General features: G+C 38.2%; 2 protein-coding genes across 2 annotated transcripts; one reads left to right on the forward strand and one right to left on the reverse strand.

The window, feature by feature from the left end:
* The first annotated feature begins 4,074 nt into the window (after positions 1-4,074).
* Positions 4,075-6,165, forward strand: LOC133789716 (probable galacturonosyltransferase-like 7). Its single transcript, XM_062227485.1, has one exon. It carries the CDS (start codon positions 4,726-4,728, stop codon positions 5,818-5,820), a length of 1,095 nt encoding a protein of 364 aa, XP_062083469.1. The 5' UTR covers positions 4,075-4,725; the 3' UTR covers positions 5,821-6,165.
* A 2,793-nt stretch (positions 6,166-8,958) lies between these two features.
* On the reverse strand, positions 8,959-13,609 carry LOC133789706 (cellulose synthase-like protein D5). The gene is made up of 3 exons (XM_062227478.1): positions 12,444-13,609; positions 11,501-12,305; positions 8,959-10,991 (listed from the first exon to the last, which is right to left on the reverse strand). The coding sequence occupies exons 1-3, from the start codon at positions 13,403-13,405 to the stop codon at positions 9,219-9,221; spliced, it is 3,540 nt and encodes a 1,179-aa protein (XP_062083462.1). The 5' UTR covers positions 13,406-13,609; the 3' UTR covers positions 8,959-9,218.
* Positions 13,610-13,997: the final 388 nt, after the last annotated feature.

Consider the following 13,997-nt stretch of genomic DNA (forward strand, 5'->3'; position numbering starts at 1 on the left):
ACCATGTCGCGGCCCGTGTCCAATTTCCTGGGCCAAAAGGTCCTCTCCATGCCGCGGCCCGAGTTAGCCATGTCGCGGCCCGTGTCCACGAATTTTGGGTTGATGCCCATCTATGTCGCGACCTTCTCTAGCCATGCCGCGGCCCGAGGATCTCCTTCAAAACAGTGGTTCTGTTTCACCACCTAGCCGCGGCTCTACTTCTCTCATGCCGTGAATCTTAAGGGATTTCTCAATTTTTTAAGTTTTCATCCCAAAAATTCACCGACACGTCCAAATTATGTTGAGATCCATTCTTTCTCAAAATATGTTGAAAAACTTGGTTATTTCTTCCCTTTCTTTGACATTTTCCTCCAAGTGCTCAATTCTTCCTGATACTCACAAAGATAAACAAACAAAGCATAAACCCGCACTAAATGAAAGAAAAACGAGATAAAAGACTACTTAAAACATCACCTAAACATGACAAAAACTAGACTCAACAGTTGGTTGATATATGTGAACATGGATTGCATATTAAATGCTAGTGAATGTTGATTACTTGTTTATGGCACTGACTAGTCAGGGACCGACCCTAAAGTCGATGAACATGCATTGAATGGCTCTACGGCATTAATGCTGGACCGACCCTAAGGTCGAAGAACTTATAAGCGCTTGACTAGTCTATGCTAGTACTTAAAGCCAGAGCATACGACCCTGGTGACTGTTTGTCACATGGCTAGGGGACGCTGTCCATAATTACGACTCTAGAGTCGGGAGGAAGGTTATGTTGGTGACCAATCACCATGCACCTATCCTGATTAAGCTTATGAAAGAACCACCTATCAGTTAAGCCCTGGTGACCCTATCGTCACATGGCTAAAGGGAGCTGTACCCACTTTTGTGGCTTTTGCTACTGTCACCTATCTGTTATGGACTGATAGTCCTGAACGGTTATTATGATCATTGTTGATATTATGTCATGCTTTATTGTGTTTTCTTGCTGGGCCTTGGCTCATGGGTGCTATGTGGTGCAGGTAAAGGGAAAGATAAGCTCACCCAACCTTGAGTGGAGAGCTTAGGCGGTGTTGTGTACATATTTGGCCGCTTGATCGCCACGGTTAGGGAGTTCTCAGAGGAACTAGGGGTTTACCCTATTTTTGCCGCTTAGGTCGGCGGGGATTGTAAATTTGAAACAATAGCGACCATTTTGTAAAGTAAACATCTTGTAAACGTTTTGAATAGCTCATGAGCAGTTTATATACTTAATGCAAAATATCATTTCCTTTTTACTGGTTTTTATACCTTAGCCTGTTAATAACACTTATATCACATTTTTAACCAAAGTACTCGGGTAACAAGTCAAATTTCTGGTTCACTGTTCACCGTAACTGTTCTAGGGTAACCAGGGCGTTACACTGACCAAATGACAAGATGTCATGAGCAAGTTTCTAAAGAACGAGTCTGACCCTCTCAGGGATCAGGATCTTCCAAATAAGATTCTAGACTTGATTTTCTTTATCCGCATTCTGTTTTATCAGATAACGGTAGACCCTTTTAATAGAGAATTGCCCATCTTCAGCATCCTTCCAAATCAGGTTATCCTGAACAAAATAGGGGAGTTTGGTGAGGACATATTTAACTATCCGAAAAATGGGGACAAAGCAGTCGCTCAAAGCCTATTCATTCTAGCTCCCATCAATCATTAAAAAGGTCGGACCAACTAGAGAAACCCTGTCTTCCACTCTAGGATTAAGGGTACCTCTGTACCGATCCCAATCAAGCCACGGAACCCACAGAGAATTCCATATATCAACTCCTTCTCCATTTCAAACAAGGAAACAACTTTCACTTCGAACGGACTCCCTTGTTGTCATAATCCATTTGGCCACCACAGAAGCATTAACACAGAGAGTGGTAGACCAAAAAGTGCTGTTGCGATTGAAATACTTAGCCTTAAAAATAGAACACCCGAGGTTATCCTGGTTAGTCGCAAGAAACCTAAAGGTCAACAAGGCTAGATATACTAGTTAAATTCATTTTGGTAAGTACAATTTGTTCACAAATGTAGCCTTAAAATGTAATCATAAATCATAATGACATACCTACCCATTTTTTTTAATTTATTAATTTTTTATTCTCTTTGGTTTAAGATGTCTTAAATAATAAATAAAAAGGTAAAACGAGATCACAAGTAGTTTGTGCACGATAAGTTTTTCTTTCTTTTTGGTGCAACATAATGATAATGAACTGATAAAGCTAAGACCTTCTCCACAGGCTAATGTGATGTCGATCAATATGACACTTTTTTGTGTGTTTGGTTTGTTTTTCTCACGGGTTGGTACTTATACTTACTATACCTGGTACGGTATGATCGGGTCGGGTTAAGTGACCCGGATAAGAACGGGTTCGGGTTTAAGGTTTGACCCAAGTTTTCATAAAAGACACCAAAGATAAAAAGAATAAAGTGACGTGTATTGTGGTGTGGGGGCTTGGGGGATGGGGACACTATTGTCATTCTGATAAACGACAACTACAGCTGGTTCTTCTTTCTTTCTACAAGCCTCTCCTAATGTCATACGCAATTTGCTTAATTTAATAATAATTATTATTATATTTTTTTTTTTACAATTCTTCGAAAATTGGATAATACATTAATTGATTTTCCAAAATAGACATAAAAATATATTATTCAATAAATTTTGGTTCAATACCAAAAAATGTTATCCAATTAAAGAAATATATCATAGAAGAATTTGGCCATTTAATTCATCTTTTCTCAAATAATTTTTTTGTATCAGGATTGTGCTTATTGTTATCTATTTTTTTTTTGTATATTTCTTAGCAATTAAGTTTTTAAATTTAATGTAAATATCAATTAATATTGATTCTTATCATATTGACCATTATAATATATATTTTTTAAGAGATATACCTACTAACTGAAGACAAGTTCGAATATTATATTGTCATATTTTAATATTGTAAAGTGTAAAAATTTCAAGTTACAAATTTAATAATACAGAATTAATTACCACTATTTTTAAATTCAGAAACTTGATTATTACCACGAAGAAAATTTAAGAATTATTTTGCTAATAATGACCAGAGGCAACCACGCTAAACACTATTTTTTTATTAGTCATTTGTTGGATAAGATAATGGTTAGAAGTAATATTTAAATTACATAAATAAAAAAAATTAAGTAAAAATATTTCAAGGTAGTGTTAAATTCACAAGTATAGGAAAAAAAAAATTCATTTGTTACTTTATATTTTATCCAAATACATACTTATTATTCTATATTTATATTTAATATCTTTGTTTACAATTCATACTAGTTTGATATCTTGTGGGTAAATCTAGTCCACCCAAATTATAAATATAATTATATTTGACTATTATTTTAATAATTTATTTGATTTTTTTTTGTTTTTGTTGTTTTAAAATAATTTAAAAATATTTTTTGAATTAATAAAACACATTTTTTTTTATAAATTAATCAATTAAAAGTAAAAAAAAAAAAAAATCTAACCCATAAACTTAAAGCCAAAATTAAAATGTAAACTTAAAAGCCAAAATTTAATGTGAATTCGAACTAAATAGTCTAATTACAACTTAAAAAAATTATTAGGTTTTTAGTTTACTTTAATTAATTTCAAAATATTGGTTTTAGTTTTTTTTTTTAAATTTTTATTTGGAATTAAAAATTTATGTTTATTTAATTAATTAAAATATTTTTATTTTAAAATTAATTTATATTATTTTTTATTTTACAATTAATTTCTTAAATACTTTTTTATTGATATATTTTAAAATATTTTTTGTTTTATTAATTCAAAAAATATTTTAAAATAATAAAAATAAGGGTACCAAACTAGAAGAATTACAATTAGAGGGTAAATAATTGATAATTATTAATATTATAAACCTAAAATATAAAGTGTGTATTTATATAAAACACAAAGTACTGTATTTTTGTTTTTGTCTTGCTGGAGTACAAAATAAGTATTTACACATTGTACGAGTAAAATGAAATATTTTTTAAATTATTATGTCCAAATTAATATAATTTCCCATGTGAAAAATAAAATAAAATAAAACTTCACAATTATGATTTTGGCCGTGGATTTCTATGGTGGTAATGCGAAGCAAAGCTGGAAAAGAAAAAAGAAGAGAGGAGAAAAAGAAAAAGAAGAAGAAGAAGACGACTCTCTCTCTCTATCTCTCTCTCTCTACACCCACAGACTCTCTCTCTACACACACTTGTGTCTGTCTGGGTTTTCACCTCTCTCAGAGTATTATTACAGAGAACAAAAGTAGAGATAAGAGCGAACTAGAGAGAGAGAGAGGTTGTGGTTGTGGTGGTGGTGGTTGAGTGAGCGGGCGGCGGCGCGTCTTATTCTGCGCCGCCTTGGTTTCGGGAATGAGATTCTGGGAATGAATTAGTATTAGTATTAGTATTGGTATTGATATCGCTATTACTATTATTCTTCTTCTTCGCTGAGTTCGCTTCATTCCCACGGTAACTTGGTGCCTTTGATAAGGGAAGAAACAAAGATTGATTCAGATTCTGATTCCGAAACAAGGCTTTCCCATTTGGGTATTTTGCTAAAATTAATTCTGGCGGAGCTTAGAGGAACCCTAGAGTTTCTGGTTCAACCCTCGGTGTCGGTGAGTTTATTACCAGATCGATTCGATTTCAAGTCGAAGAAGAAGAAGAAGAGGAGAGGGTTTCACGAGGTTAAAATGCTTTGGGTCAAGAGGCTTTCTGGGTTTGTCTCGGCTGCAATGGTGTTGATTGTTCTATCTCCTTCGCTTCAATCGTTTCCACCGGCCGAAGCAATCCGATCTTCACACCATGATTCTCATCTCCTTCGTCTTCGTCCCGATGATTCCCTAAACCCATTTTCATTCCGAAAGGCACCGACTTTTCGCAATGCCGATAAATGCAGCTCCTCCGACCCTTCAATCCATTCTCCAATCAGCGTCTGTGATCCCAATTTGGTCCACGTCGCGATTACTCTCGACGTTGAATACCTCCGTGGCTCGATCGCCGCCGTTCATTCGATTCTTCAGCACTCGCTGTGTCCGGAGAGTGTGTTCTTCCACTTCCTGGTCTCCGAGAACAATCTAGAAGCCCTGGTACGATCCACCTTCCCTCAGCTCAACTTCAAGGTCTATTACTTTGATCCGGCGATTGTACGGAATCTGATCTCGACGTCGGTACGGCAAGCGTTGGAGCAGCCGTTGAATTACGCCCGGAACTACTTAGCGGACCTACTCGAGGCCTGCGTTCGCCGCGTGATTTACCTGGACTCCGATCTGGTTGTGGTTGACGACATTTCGAAGCTATGGAGAACGAGTCTAGGGTCAAGAACAATCGGAGCTCCAGAATACTGCCACGCAAACTTCACTAAGTATTTCACGGCGAGTTTCTGGTCGAACGGTCAGTTCTCGTCGGCTTTCTCGGGGCGGAAGCCTTGCTACTTCAACACCGGCGTGATGGTCATGGATCTGGTGAAGTGGAGGCGGGCCGGGTACACGAAAAGGATCGAGAGGTGGATGGAGATCCAGAAGAGCGATCGTATCTACGAGCTGGGGTCGTTGCCACCGTTCCTCCTGGTCTTCGCCGGACACGTGGCACCCATCGAGCACCGCTGGAACCAGCATGGGCTGGGCGGAGACTACGTCAAAGGCAGCTGCCGTGACCTCCATCCGGGTCCGGTCAGCCTCCTGCATTGGTCCGGAAGCGGCAAACCATGGCTGCGGTTAGACTCGAAACGGCCGTGCCCGCTCGACGCCCTCTGGGCACCATACGATTTGTACGGACACTCACAGTGAATCAATACAAAGGGGTTAGGGGTCATCGACGGTAAATTCCCACCAGTACTGTTTTTGCTACTTTGTTCTTTTTTACTTCTAAATTTGCCATTTTTTTTCTTCTTCTTCTTCTCTTTCTCTCAATTATTTTGTGTCTTCTTCTTACTATGAGCTACTCATTTTTTTTATATAAAAATTACATTTTTTTTTTCTTCTTCGTTATTATTCAGTGGGTTTTATTTGTATTTTATTCTAATCTTGTTCTTTTTATTTTAGTCTTTCTTCTGCAAATAAAAGATAAAAAAGAGATACTCAATTTGTTATTGTATATAAATGTTACTGGTATGCATACTCTGTTTTTTAGAACTGGCATTTTAGTGTTAGTTGATTTCAAGGCCCAACCAGTAAGTAACCACTGTGCAAAAGCAAAAAGAAGAGAAGAGAAAAAAAGGGTATCCTTATCTTTCAATGGTGGAGTATTTAGACACACTACATGTGGGCACAATGGTGGCCCTTAAATGGAGACCATCGAAATGTCCAAACTTTACTCTCTTTTTCTTTTCCTTTCTTTAATCTCCCCACCACTTAGTTACTGCAACTTGTGAAAAAGTTATAATCTTTTCCATTTCTTTTCTTTATTAAAAATAACCCTTAAGAATGGCTTCTTTTTGGGTTTTGGAGAATAGATTTGTTTGTGTATGTAGGCCATTGTTTTTGCCGTTGTTGGTAAAGCTAAAGAAATCTGCTATTGACTATCAATAAGAAAAACCAGAAGAGGGATTCAATCAATGATGGTGGTGAAAGCAAATATTAGAAGACAAACAACCTACTACTACTACTACTACACAAGGTGGAGTGCACGTATGAAATTAAATATATATATTTAACACTGTTATTATTTGTAATTGTCTTATTGGATCAATGAAAAATAATCCAAGAAGAACAAAACCAAGTGGGGATTGATTTGAGTTTAAGAATTGGAATTGAGATAAGGATCTCTCACTATTCAAAATTAGGCTCTTGTTGCCAGCTGTTGAGCGTTATAGCTAGAATAATGAGCAGCATTGGAAGAATCTAAAAGGGTTTGTTTTGTGATATCATTGGCAAAAGCTAATGAGATAAAAACGACGTCGGCAGATGTGTGTGAGAGGATCAAATTTGGGCATCGGTGGCAGCGGCATAGGCCTTGTGATCTACCTTCCTCCTATTCTCCTTCTCACATTTTTTTTGGGGTTTATCTTTTTGGTTGATTTGGTCCATACGAAAGCAGAGGTCGGCTAAGGCTAAGTATAAATATAATCACATTTAATTAATATATTCACCTACAGGTGGGGTATTATGGCCAAGTAAGAAAATGAAGTGAGCGACCCAAAATATCACACAATTTCGTTTGGAAATATCCCAAGGAAAAGAGTCTTCTCTTCTAGTTTCTCTCGGCTAGGGGACCGATTCCCTCACACGTGGCTAGTTGTTTTGGAGTGTCATGGTTTGAGATAGACTAGAGAAATTTTTTTTTAATAAACATGATCAATCAAGTAACTACATGATTGGGTAATTCTATAATTGGTTGATCCTTAATAAGTGACTTATAATATGCAAGCATATGGGGCTTTTTCTCTTTGTTTCGACATTGTTGGCTGCTGCTAGCTGCTGCTCTGTTCTTTCTTCCTCTGCCTGCTTTCATTTCACTTTGTTAAGTCTTTACTTTAAAGGCAAAAACTTCGATCATAAAAAGTTGATTAGGACCTTCCAACAAATTTCATTGCTTGATTGTGGATAGTGAAATCATTATTAAAAATAGCTACCTGACTTTCACAGCTTTGTTGTCACAATCATTCTAATATTTATATTATATATATATCTGTTCCCTAATCATTTGATATGGCTCAGTTATTCTAGAACAGGAGTAGAACTGGTAACCCGATTGACCCATTTGGCTAGTTGATGTTTTAGACGGGTGGGTTTAAATTAAGACCCGAAACTCAAAAGCATGAGGAGAAGAGTAGGTTTATATATTTATATATGCGCACTTTGTATTTATATACCTTAGTTAGTAAGAGTAGCTGAGTAGGTTATTCATGCTCATTTGATCATATTCACACTATGCTTTTTGTTACACGTCATATTCATTTTCAAACTTTTTTTTCCCTTTCTTTTCCTTAAATAAACAAAAAGATTTTTTTTTTATAGATGTACCAATTTTTTATTAGAGGTATAATAACAACAAGTGCCAAAATTTGTCTAGGCCAATCAACATCTATTTGGGTTCCCATTTAGTTTGCACTACTCTCTTTATATTGATTAATGATTACTCCATATACATGTTTGTAAATATCACTAAAACCCTATGGACTAAACTCCCTTGAAAGTGGACATTATTTATGGTATTATTGGTATCTCAATCAAAGTTATGAAGATTTATAACTTGTGATGATCAATCTACAATTTTGTGAAGACTTCATAGGCATAATTCAATCGTGCTTAAACGTAACCAAGGATTTATGGCCAGAGATGTCCTCCCATTTTAGTGATGACTTTTGCAGTCTTTTTTTTTTATTTTTAGAATGATGTCTTATTTGACATATGTATTGTAGCGATGAACATTTAATTATTCAATCCCTAAAAAAGAAATAAAATAGATCAACAATACTGACTTAAGTTTCTTAAGTTATCTGGTACGATCCACCTTTCCATACCTTTCAAATAGGACAATACCGTTTTGTATTTTGAGACTAGTTTGGCATGAGGACAGTAGTAGATGAGAAATTCGAAGCATTCGACATTGTACATGTGAGGAATGTAAAATTTTGGAAAAAAATTATGCCTTTTACTCATTTGGTAAAGATTAGGAAGTATTTTTTTGGGACCAGCTCAGCCATTTTTATAATGCAGTATGATTTATTATGGTCATAATAATCCAAATCCTCCCATTGACAGTCTGGAGCCATTAGCATCAAAGGCCATTGACAGTCTGGAGCCATTAGCATCAAAGGCCATTTCAGTTTGGTTGAACACGTTTATGCAAGAGATGATGGTTTTACATGCATAAATTCTTGGAAATTCAACTGTGGTTCTAACAATTTCATCAATTTCTTTCACAATGCAGGCCAGGACAGGACCACCACAGAATAATATATGTCACGCCCTGGGCCAAAAATATGTCAAGAAAATTGCATTTTCTATTGACAATTGAGTTGAGGTTCTTTCAATAGAAAAACACACTTTAATATATAGTTATATACCAAAAGAATAGGTGCATGAAACAAAAACCATCTATCTAAACTCACTAACTATTCTAGGCTAACATAGAACAATGAAGTTGTGAGAGAAACTTCATCTGGCTAATGAAAAGAGGAAAATATGATCAGTATTAGCTAATACATAACATAACATAATCGTGGTCCATCATCATCAATCAATCAAGGGAATTGGAACCTCATATGGTCTTGTCTTCCAGAAGGAGGGCTTATGTAAACCCAAAGCAAAGAGATGATAATGGAGAGCAATCCAGACCACACGAACACAATGGTTGGAACTTTTCCTCTTCTTCCCATCAACCCTTTTGCGAAAGGATAGAGATGACACAGAACCCAGAAACTGAAGAACACGCCTCCAATAAGTTTGCTCCACTGCGGGAATGGACTGTACAAAGTCCTTGCCATTCCCACTGCTATTGCAATCATGTTCACCATTATGATTATGAGTGGAGGAATCATTAGAAAGCTCCATTTGACTGCATAGAGGTCTGCGAATTCATCGTCTCCATCCTCAGTTGCACCTGACTTAGATGTCAATGTGAAGGAGATATCAACTCCTGCAATGACTTTTAGTAGTCCTTGTAACACTGCAGAAGGGTGTGCACTTGTTCCGCCGATAAGCCAAAACTGCTCGTTTCGCCACCAGTGGTGTAGAGTGATTTTAGACCATTTGATCTCCAAGAGTGCGAGCAGGCACAGGGTGATGGTGATGGCAAGCAAGAACACTAGGAAAGTTATGTCGAGAGATTGGACTATGAACTGCCCTGTGAATAGAGAAACCGCTGGTAAAAAACAATAGACTATGAGGAACATAGACGTAAAAGGGTACATCCCCACGTTGAAATAGGCCACTCTTTGCAAGAATTTCATTCGGGGACTGGCAAACAAAGCGTTGTTTCTTGAGAAGAAAATCTCAACAGAACCGGTTGCCCATCTAAGCACTTGGTGTAGCCTATCAGTCAGATTGATTGGAGCCGTCCCTCTAAAGGCATCTCTTTTGGTGACACAGTACACTGACCTCCACCCTCTGTTGTGCATACGGTAACCAGTGACAACATCTTCTGTAACAGAGCCATAAATCCAGCCAACCCTTTTGCCCCACTCTGTTTTATCCTCATAAAAGCATGAGATAACACTTATTGCCTCAGCAACTGTTGCAGCGTCTAATGGCTCACGGGGAACAGAAAGAGCACCGGCTGGTCTTCCTTGGTTACCTTTGCCTTGAAGATCTTGAAGCAATCTCCCTTGGTATTCAGCCACTGGGATTGAAGCAACAAGAGTAGTAGAGTTCCCAAACCTTTTGGGAAACAACAAGGATTCAATATCACCATCCTCATCTTCATCACCAGGATGGATTGGTAAAGCTACTTCATCTTCCTTCTTCTTTGTTATCTTTGGTTTTCTTAAGAGCATCTTGATTTTCTTCCTTCCAAACCATCCATGGTGTTCGGTGGCTCTAGGAGGACTAAACCCGTAAAGGGCCGTTCTTCTGAAAATGCAGCCAGTCCCAACATATACCGGGCCTTGTAAACCATCAAGTGCTCTCATACTAACATCAAAGAACACTGTGTTGTGATTTGCATACCGATCATTTGGATCAATTCCCTCAAACCTTTGTGGGAACTGAACATAACAGATTCTATCACCTCCCCTGTCAAGCATGAAACACATTCCTTCCCTCAGAGCCAAAGAGTTGTAAATGTAGTGATCACAGTCGAGGTTGAGGATGAATGGACCATTAGACATGATTGCGCTGGTTCGGACAAGAGCATTCATGGCTCCAGCTTTCTTATTGTGATCATAACCCGGTCTCTTCTCTCTAGACACATAAACCAACATTGGCAATCTGATATCCACTTCTGTTGTGTCTATCAAGTTCTCATTATCTGCTTCTGCTCCATAAACAGGTTCTGAATTCGGTGGAGCTAACATGGCCTGAAACAAGATTCCAAAGTTGTCAGTTCTAGTGCTGAGATTGTGTTGGGAATAATAAACAATCTCTAAATCTAAGAACAAAATATAACAATCAACAGTATAAAGAAAGAGAAAGAACATAACCGGGTACCAAAGGCAAGAAGGATCACTTCTTTCTAGTCAAACCAATAAGCAATTCAAGAAGTTACAGCAATAGTTACAACAGAGAGTAACACTAGTCATCCTCTAGTTTCCCAAGAAACAAACACCTCCCAAGAAACCATGAACCTTTTTCCCAGAAGAAGTTCAGCAAAACTATCTCACATACACATAACTAGCTCACTTAGTCTCATTCAAGAAGAAATAAAATTGCATTAACCCTTGTAGACACAGGTCAATGGTATATATATACTGACTGTCATTCGGTTGAATAACAACTGTTGATTCACAATTCATCAAATTACTTGTTAAATAGTAACAACACCAAGAAAATGAATACATGTAAACATAATTAGACATCCAAGAATTACCTGGATTATACCGGCATGGTCTCCTCTTGAGTGTTCTTCCTCAGCTGAAGCCCATGTTCCTGGCCAATGAGAACCATCAGACATCCAAGTACCCTTGGAAATCTTAAGAGGGTCAGAAGGATTGCCTCCCATCTCCATCTGTTTCTTCTTTGCACGTAGCTCTTCATGGGCATTGTACGCATCTGATCTTCTCCTTATGGATTCTGGTAATGAGTTGATCCTCACTTTAAACTCATCATACTCTCTCTTTACTCTTCGCCTTTCCCTAACAAAATCAAGCCGAACTTTGTTCTTAAGAAAATCACGCTTCTGCCCAAAATAAGCCTCTGGATTCCTTGGCTCAATCTTATGCTTGCGGCAAAAGGGAACCCAGATTCTAGCAAAGCTAGCAGTCTCAGCAAGGGCTTCAAATGTCAGTAAAGCACCACCATCATCAGATAAGTAGCAGGCCAGCTTTTCCACCGGATAATCAACTGCCAGGATTGAAAGAATGGTGTTTGCAGTGACAAGAGGAGGTTCTTTTTCAGGGTCTGCAGTGGAAACGAAAACATCAATGCCTGGAAGGTCTGATCTTCCTTTCGGATTTCGCAGGTTCGGAGACTCGAACCGCTCTTTGAGTACAGAGAGGTCAGTGACTCTGTTAACTGGACAGAGCTTAGGCAGTTGATCTAGAAGCCATGAAAATGCAAACCAGAGTTCACAAGTCGTGGACAATCCCCATAACCACATTGCATCATGGTTGGGATGTCTAATTCTCCATGCCAGGAAAAATCCAAGCGCCACAAGACGTATAACAATTAGTAATCTGCAAAAACAACAAGAAAGTGTTCACATTTCACATTCAACAAAGCAAACCAGTCTTGATTTAGCATAATGATTTAGCAAGGGGAAAAAGTAAGTTTTTTTAACGTTTGAAGACTAATTTTAAGGTAAATACTCTTACCTATAAGGACTCAGAATAGCAGCAGAAACCCCAACTTTCCTAGTCAATGGTCTCCTAGTCCTCTCACCAAAATCTGGAGGGTGTTCGAAGCCATTAGTCCCTGAACCAGTACCATAGCCATCTTTAGGCCACACAGCGTTTCCATACCCGTAAGTTCCTTTGGTCTCGAAAAGCCACCGGGTGTGATCAAAATCCGGGGGATGGTTCTGTGCCTTAAAAGATTTCACAAGCGAAAGCCTTTTGTCCAGCTTAACATCCGCCATGGAAGGCAGTGGCATAGTTTGATCCTCTGCTTCAGAACAAGTCTCATCTCCATCTCCATCGTCATCACCACCGTTGTCATCGTCATCACTCGCATCTTTATAGGGCTCTTTACAACCAGGACAACGTGCTCTTCCAGTCCCAAAACAATCCAAGTAACAGTCTCTGCAAATCTTAAATCCACATTCACAAGGAGCACTTTTACCTTTAATCGCTGTCTCATCACAACCCTTCATTCCACAAACCAACCCTATTTTCCCAGGCGGTGGACACTCCATCGAGATAGACTCAATCACATGGCCACGAGTCACCGAGTTGAACCCTCCAGTAAAGATAGTACCCGAGATATAACTCCTCTCGGGAAGCATCGCTGACTTGCGTCCGTCTTCGGTCAAACTAGTCTGAGAGGCTGACATGGGCTGGTGATCCGGCGTTGGAGGGATATGAACAGTGTAGCTAACGTATTCAGAATTAGTCTCTTCTGTCGTCGTATCATCTTTCGACATCGAGCTATACTTTACGCCGCCGGTGGAGGACCTCCGGTTTGGTCTGCCACTCAGAGGAGAATTTGGGATGTTCGATATCGAAGCTCGGGACACGGGACTCGTTAGACCCATGTTTCTACTCCCTCCTCCTTTTCCTCCAGACGATACCGTAATCGTCACCGGAGAAGAAGACGGTGATGTAGCCGTCTTCACCATTTTCAACAAAAAAAAAAAAAACCAATTCCCACCCAAAAATAGAAACTTTCCCAGAAATGTATATCTATATAATGAGCTTAAGAAATTTCTAAAGATAATGAAGTAACCACTAGATTGAGAAGAGAAAACGATGATGGGGTGGTTTAGATTTACAATCCATGGACAAAAGAAGTAGAAGAATTAAGGTAGCATATTCGGCAACGGTCGAGTATTTGAATTTTTGAGCTCTTTGGAGTTTGTAAAGAGAAAAGGATATAATGACAACGGTCAAGTAATCTGGACCGTGCATTTGAGGAGATCAAAGGGATGAGATTCAACTAAAACGGTGTGTAGTTTAGTGAAAGATAAAGCAGGTGGGGGCCACTCATACTGAAAGAGACGAAAGTCAAAGAAGTTACTTAAAGTTTAAAGGAGGCTTTAGCAATTTCAACGGTCGAATAAACTAAACAAAGAAAACACTTCTCTTCAATACTAATAACTAAAGCCGTTGAGGACTTGTTCGTAAAAAAAAAAAAAAAGCTGTTGAGAAACTTTTGCTGTTCACTCCCTCTTTATCTTTTACTTTGGCTTTTTTATACACAAAGTATCTGAT

Source organism: Humulus lupulus, chromosome 1, assembly GCF_963169125.1.
Source record: "Humulus lupulus chromosome 1, drHumLupu1.1, whole genome shotgun sequence".
NCBI lineage: Eukaryota > Viridiplantae > Streptophyta > Magnoliopsida > Rosales > Cannabaceae > Humulus > Humulus lupulus.

Bases quoted from the DNA above. Each gene is read 5' to 3' on its own strand.
- LOC133789716 (XM_062227485.1), top strand. From the start codon at position 4,726: ATGCTTTGGGTCAAGAGGCTTTCTGGGTTTGTCTCGGCTGCAATGGTG.
- LOC133789706 (XM_062227478.1), bottom strand. From the start codon at position 13,405: ATGGTGAAGACGGCTACATCACCGTCTTCTTCTCCGGTGACGATTACG. The intron at 12,306-12,443 runs GTAAGAGTATTT...TTGTTTTTGCAG, and splicing joins GCTATTCTGAGTCCTTATAG to ATTACTAATTGTTATACGTC. The intron at 10,992-11,500 runs GTAATTCTTGGA...ATCTTGTTTCAG, and splicing joins ACCATGCCGGTATAATCCAG to GCCATGTTAGCTCCACCGAA.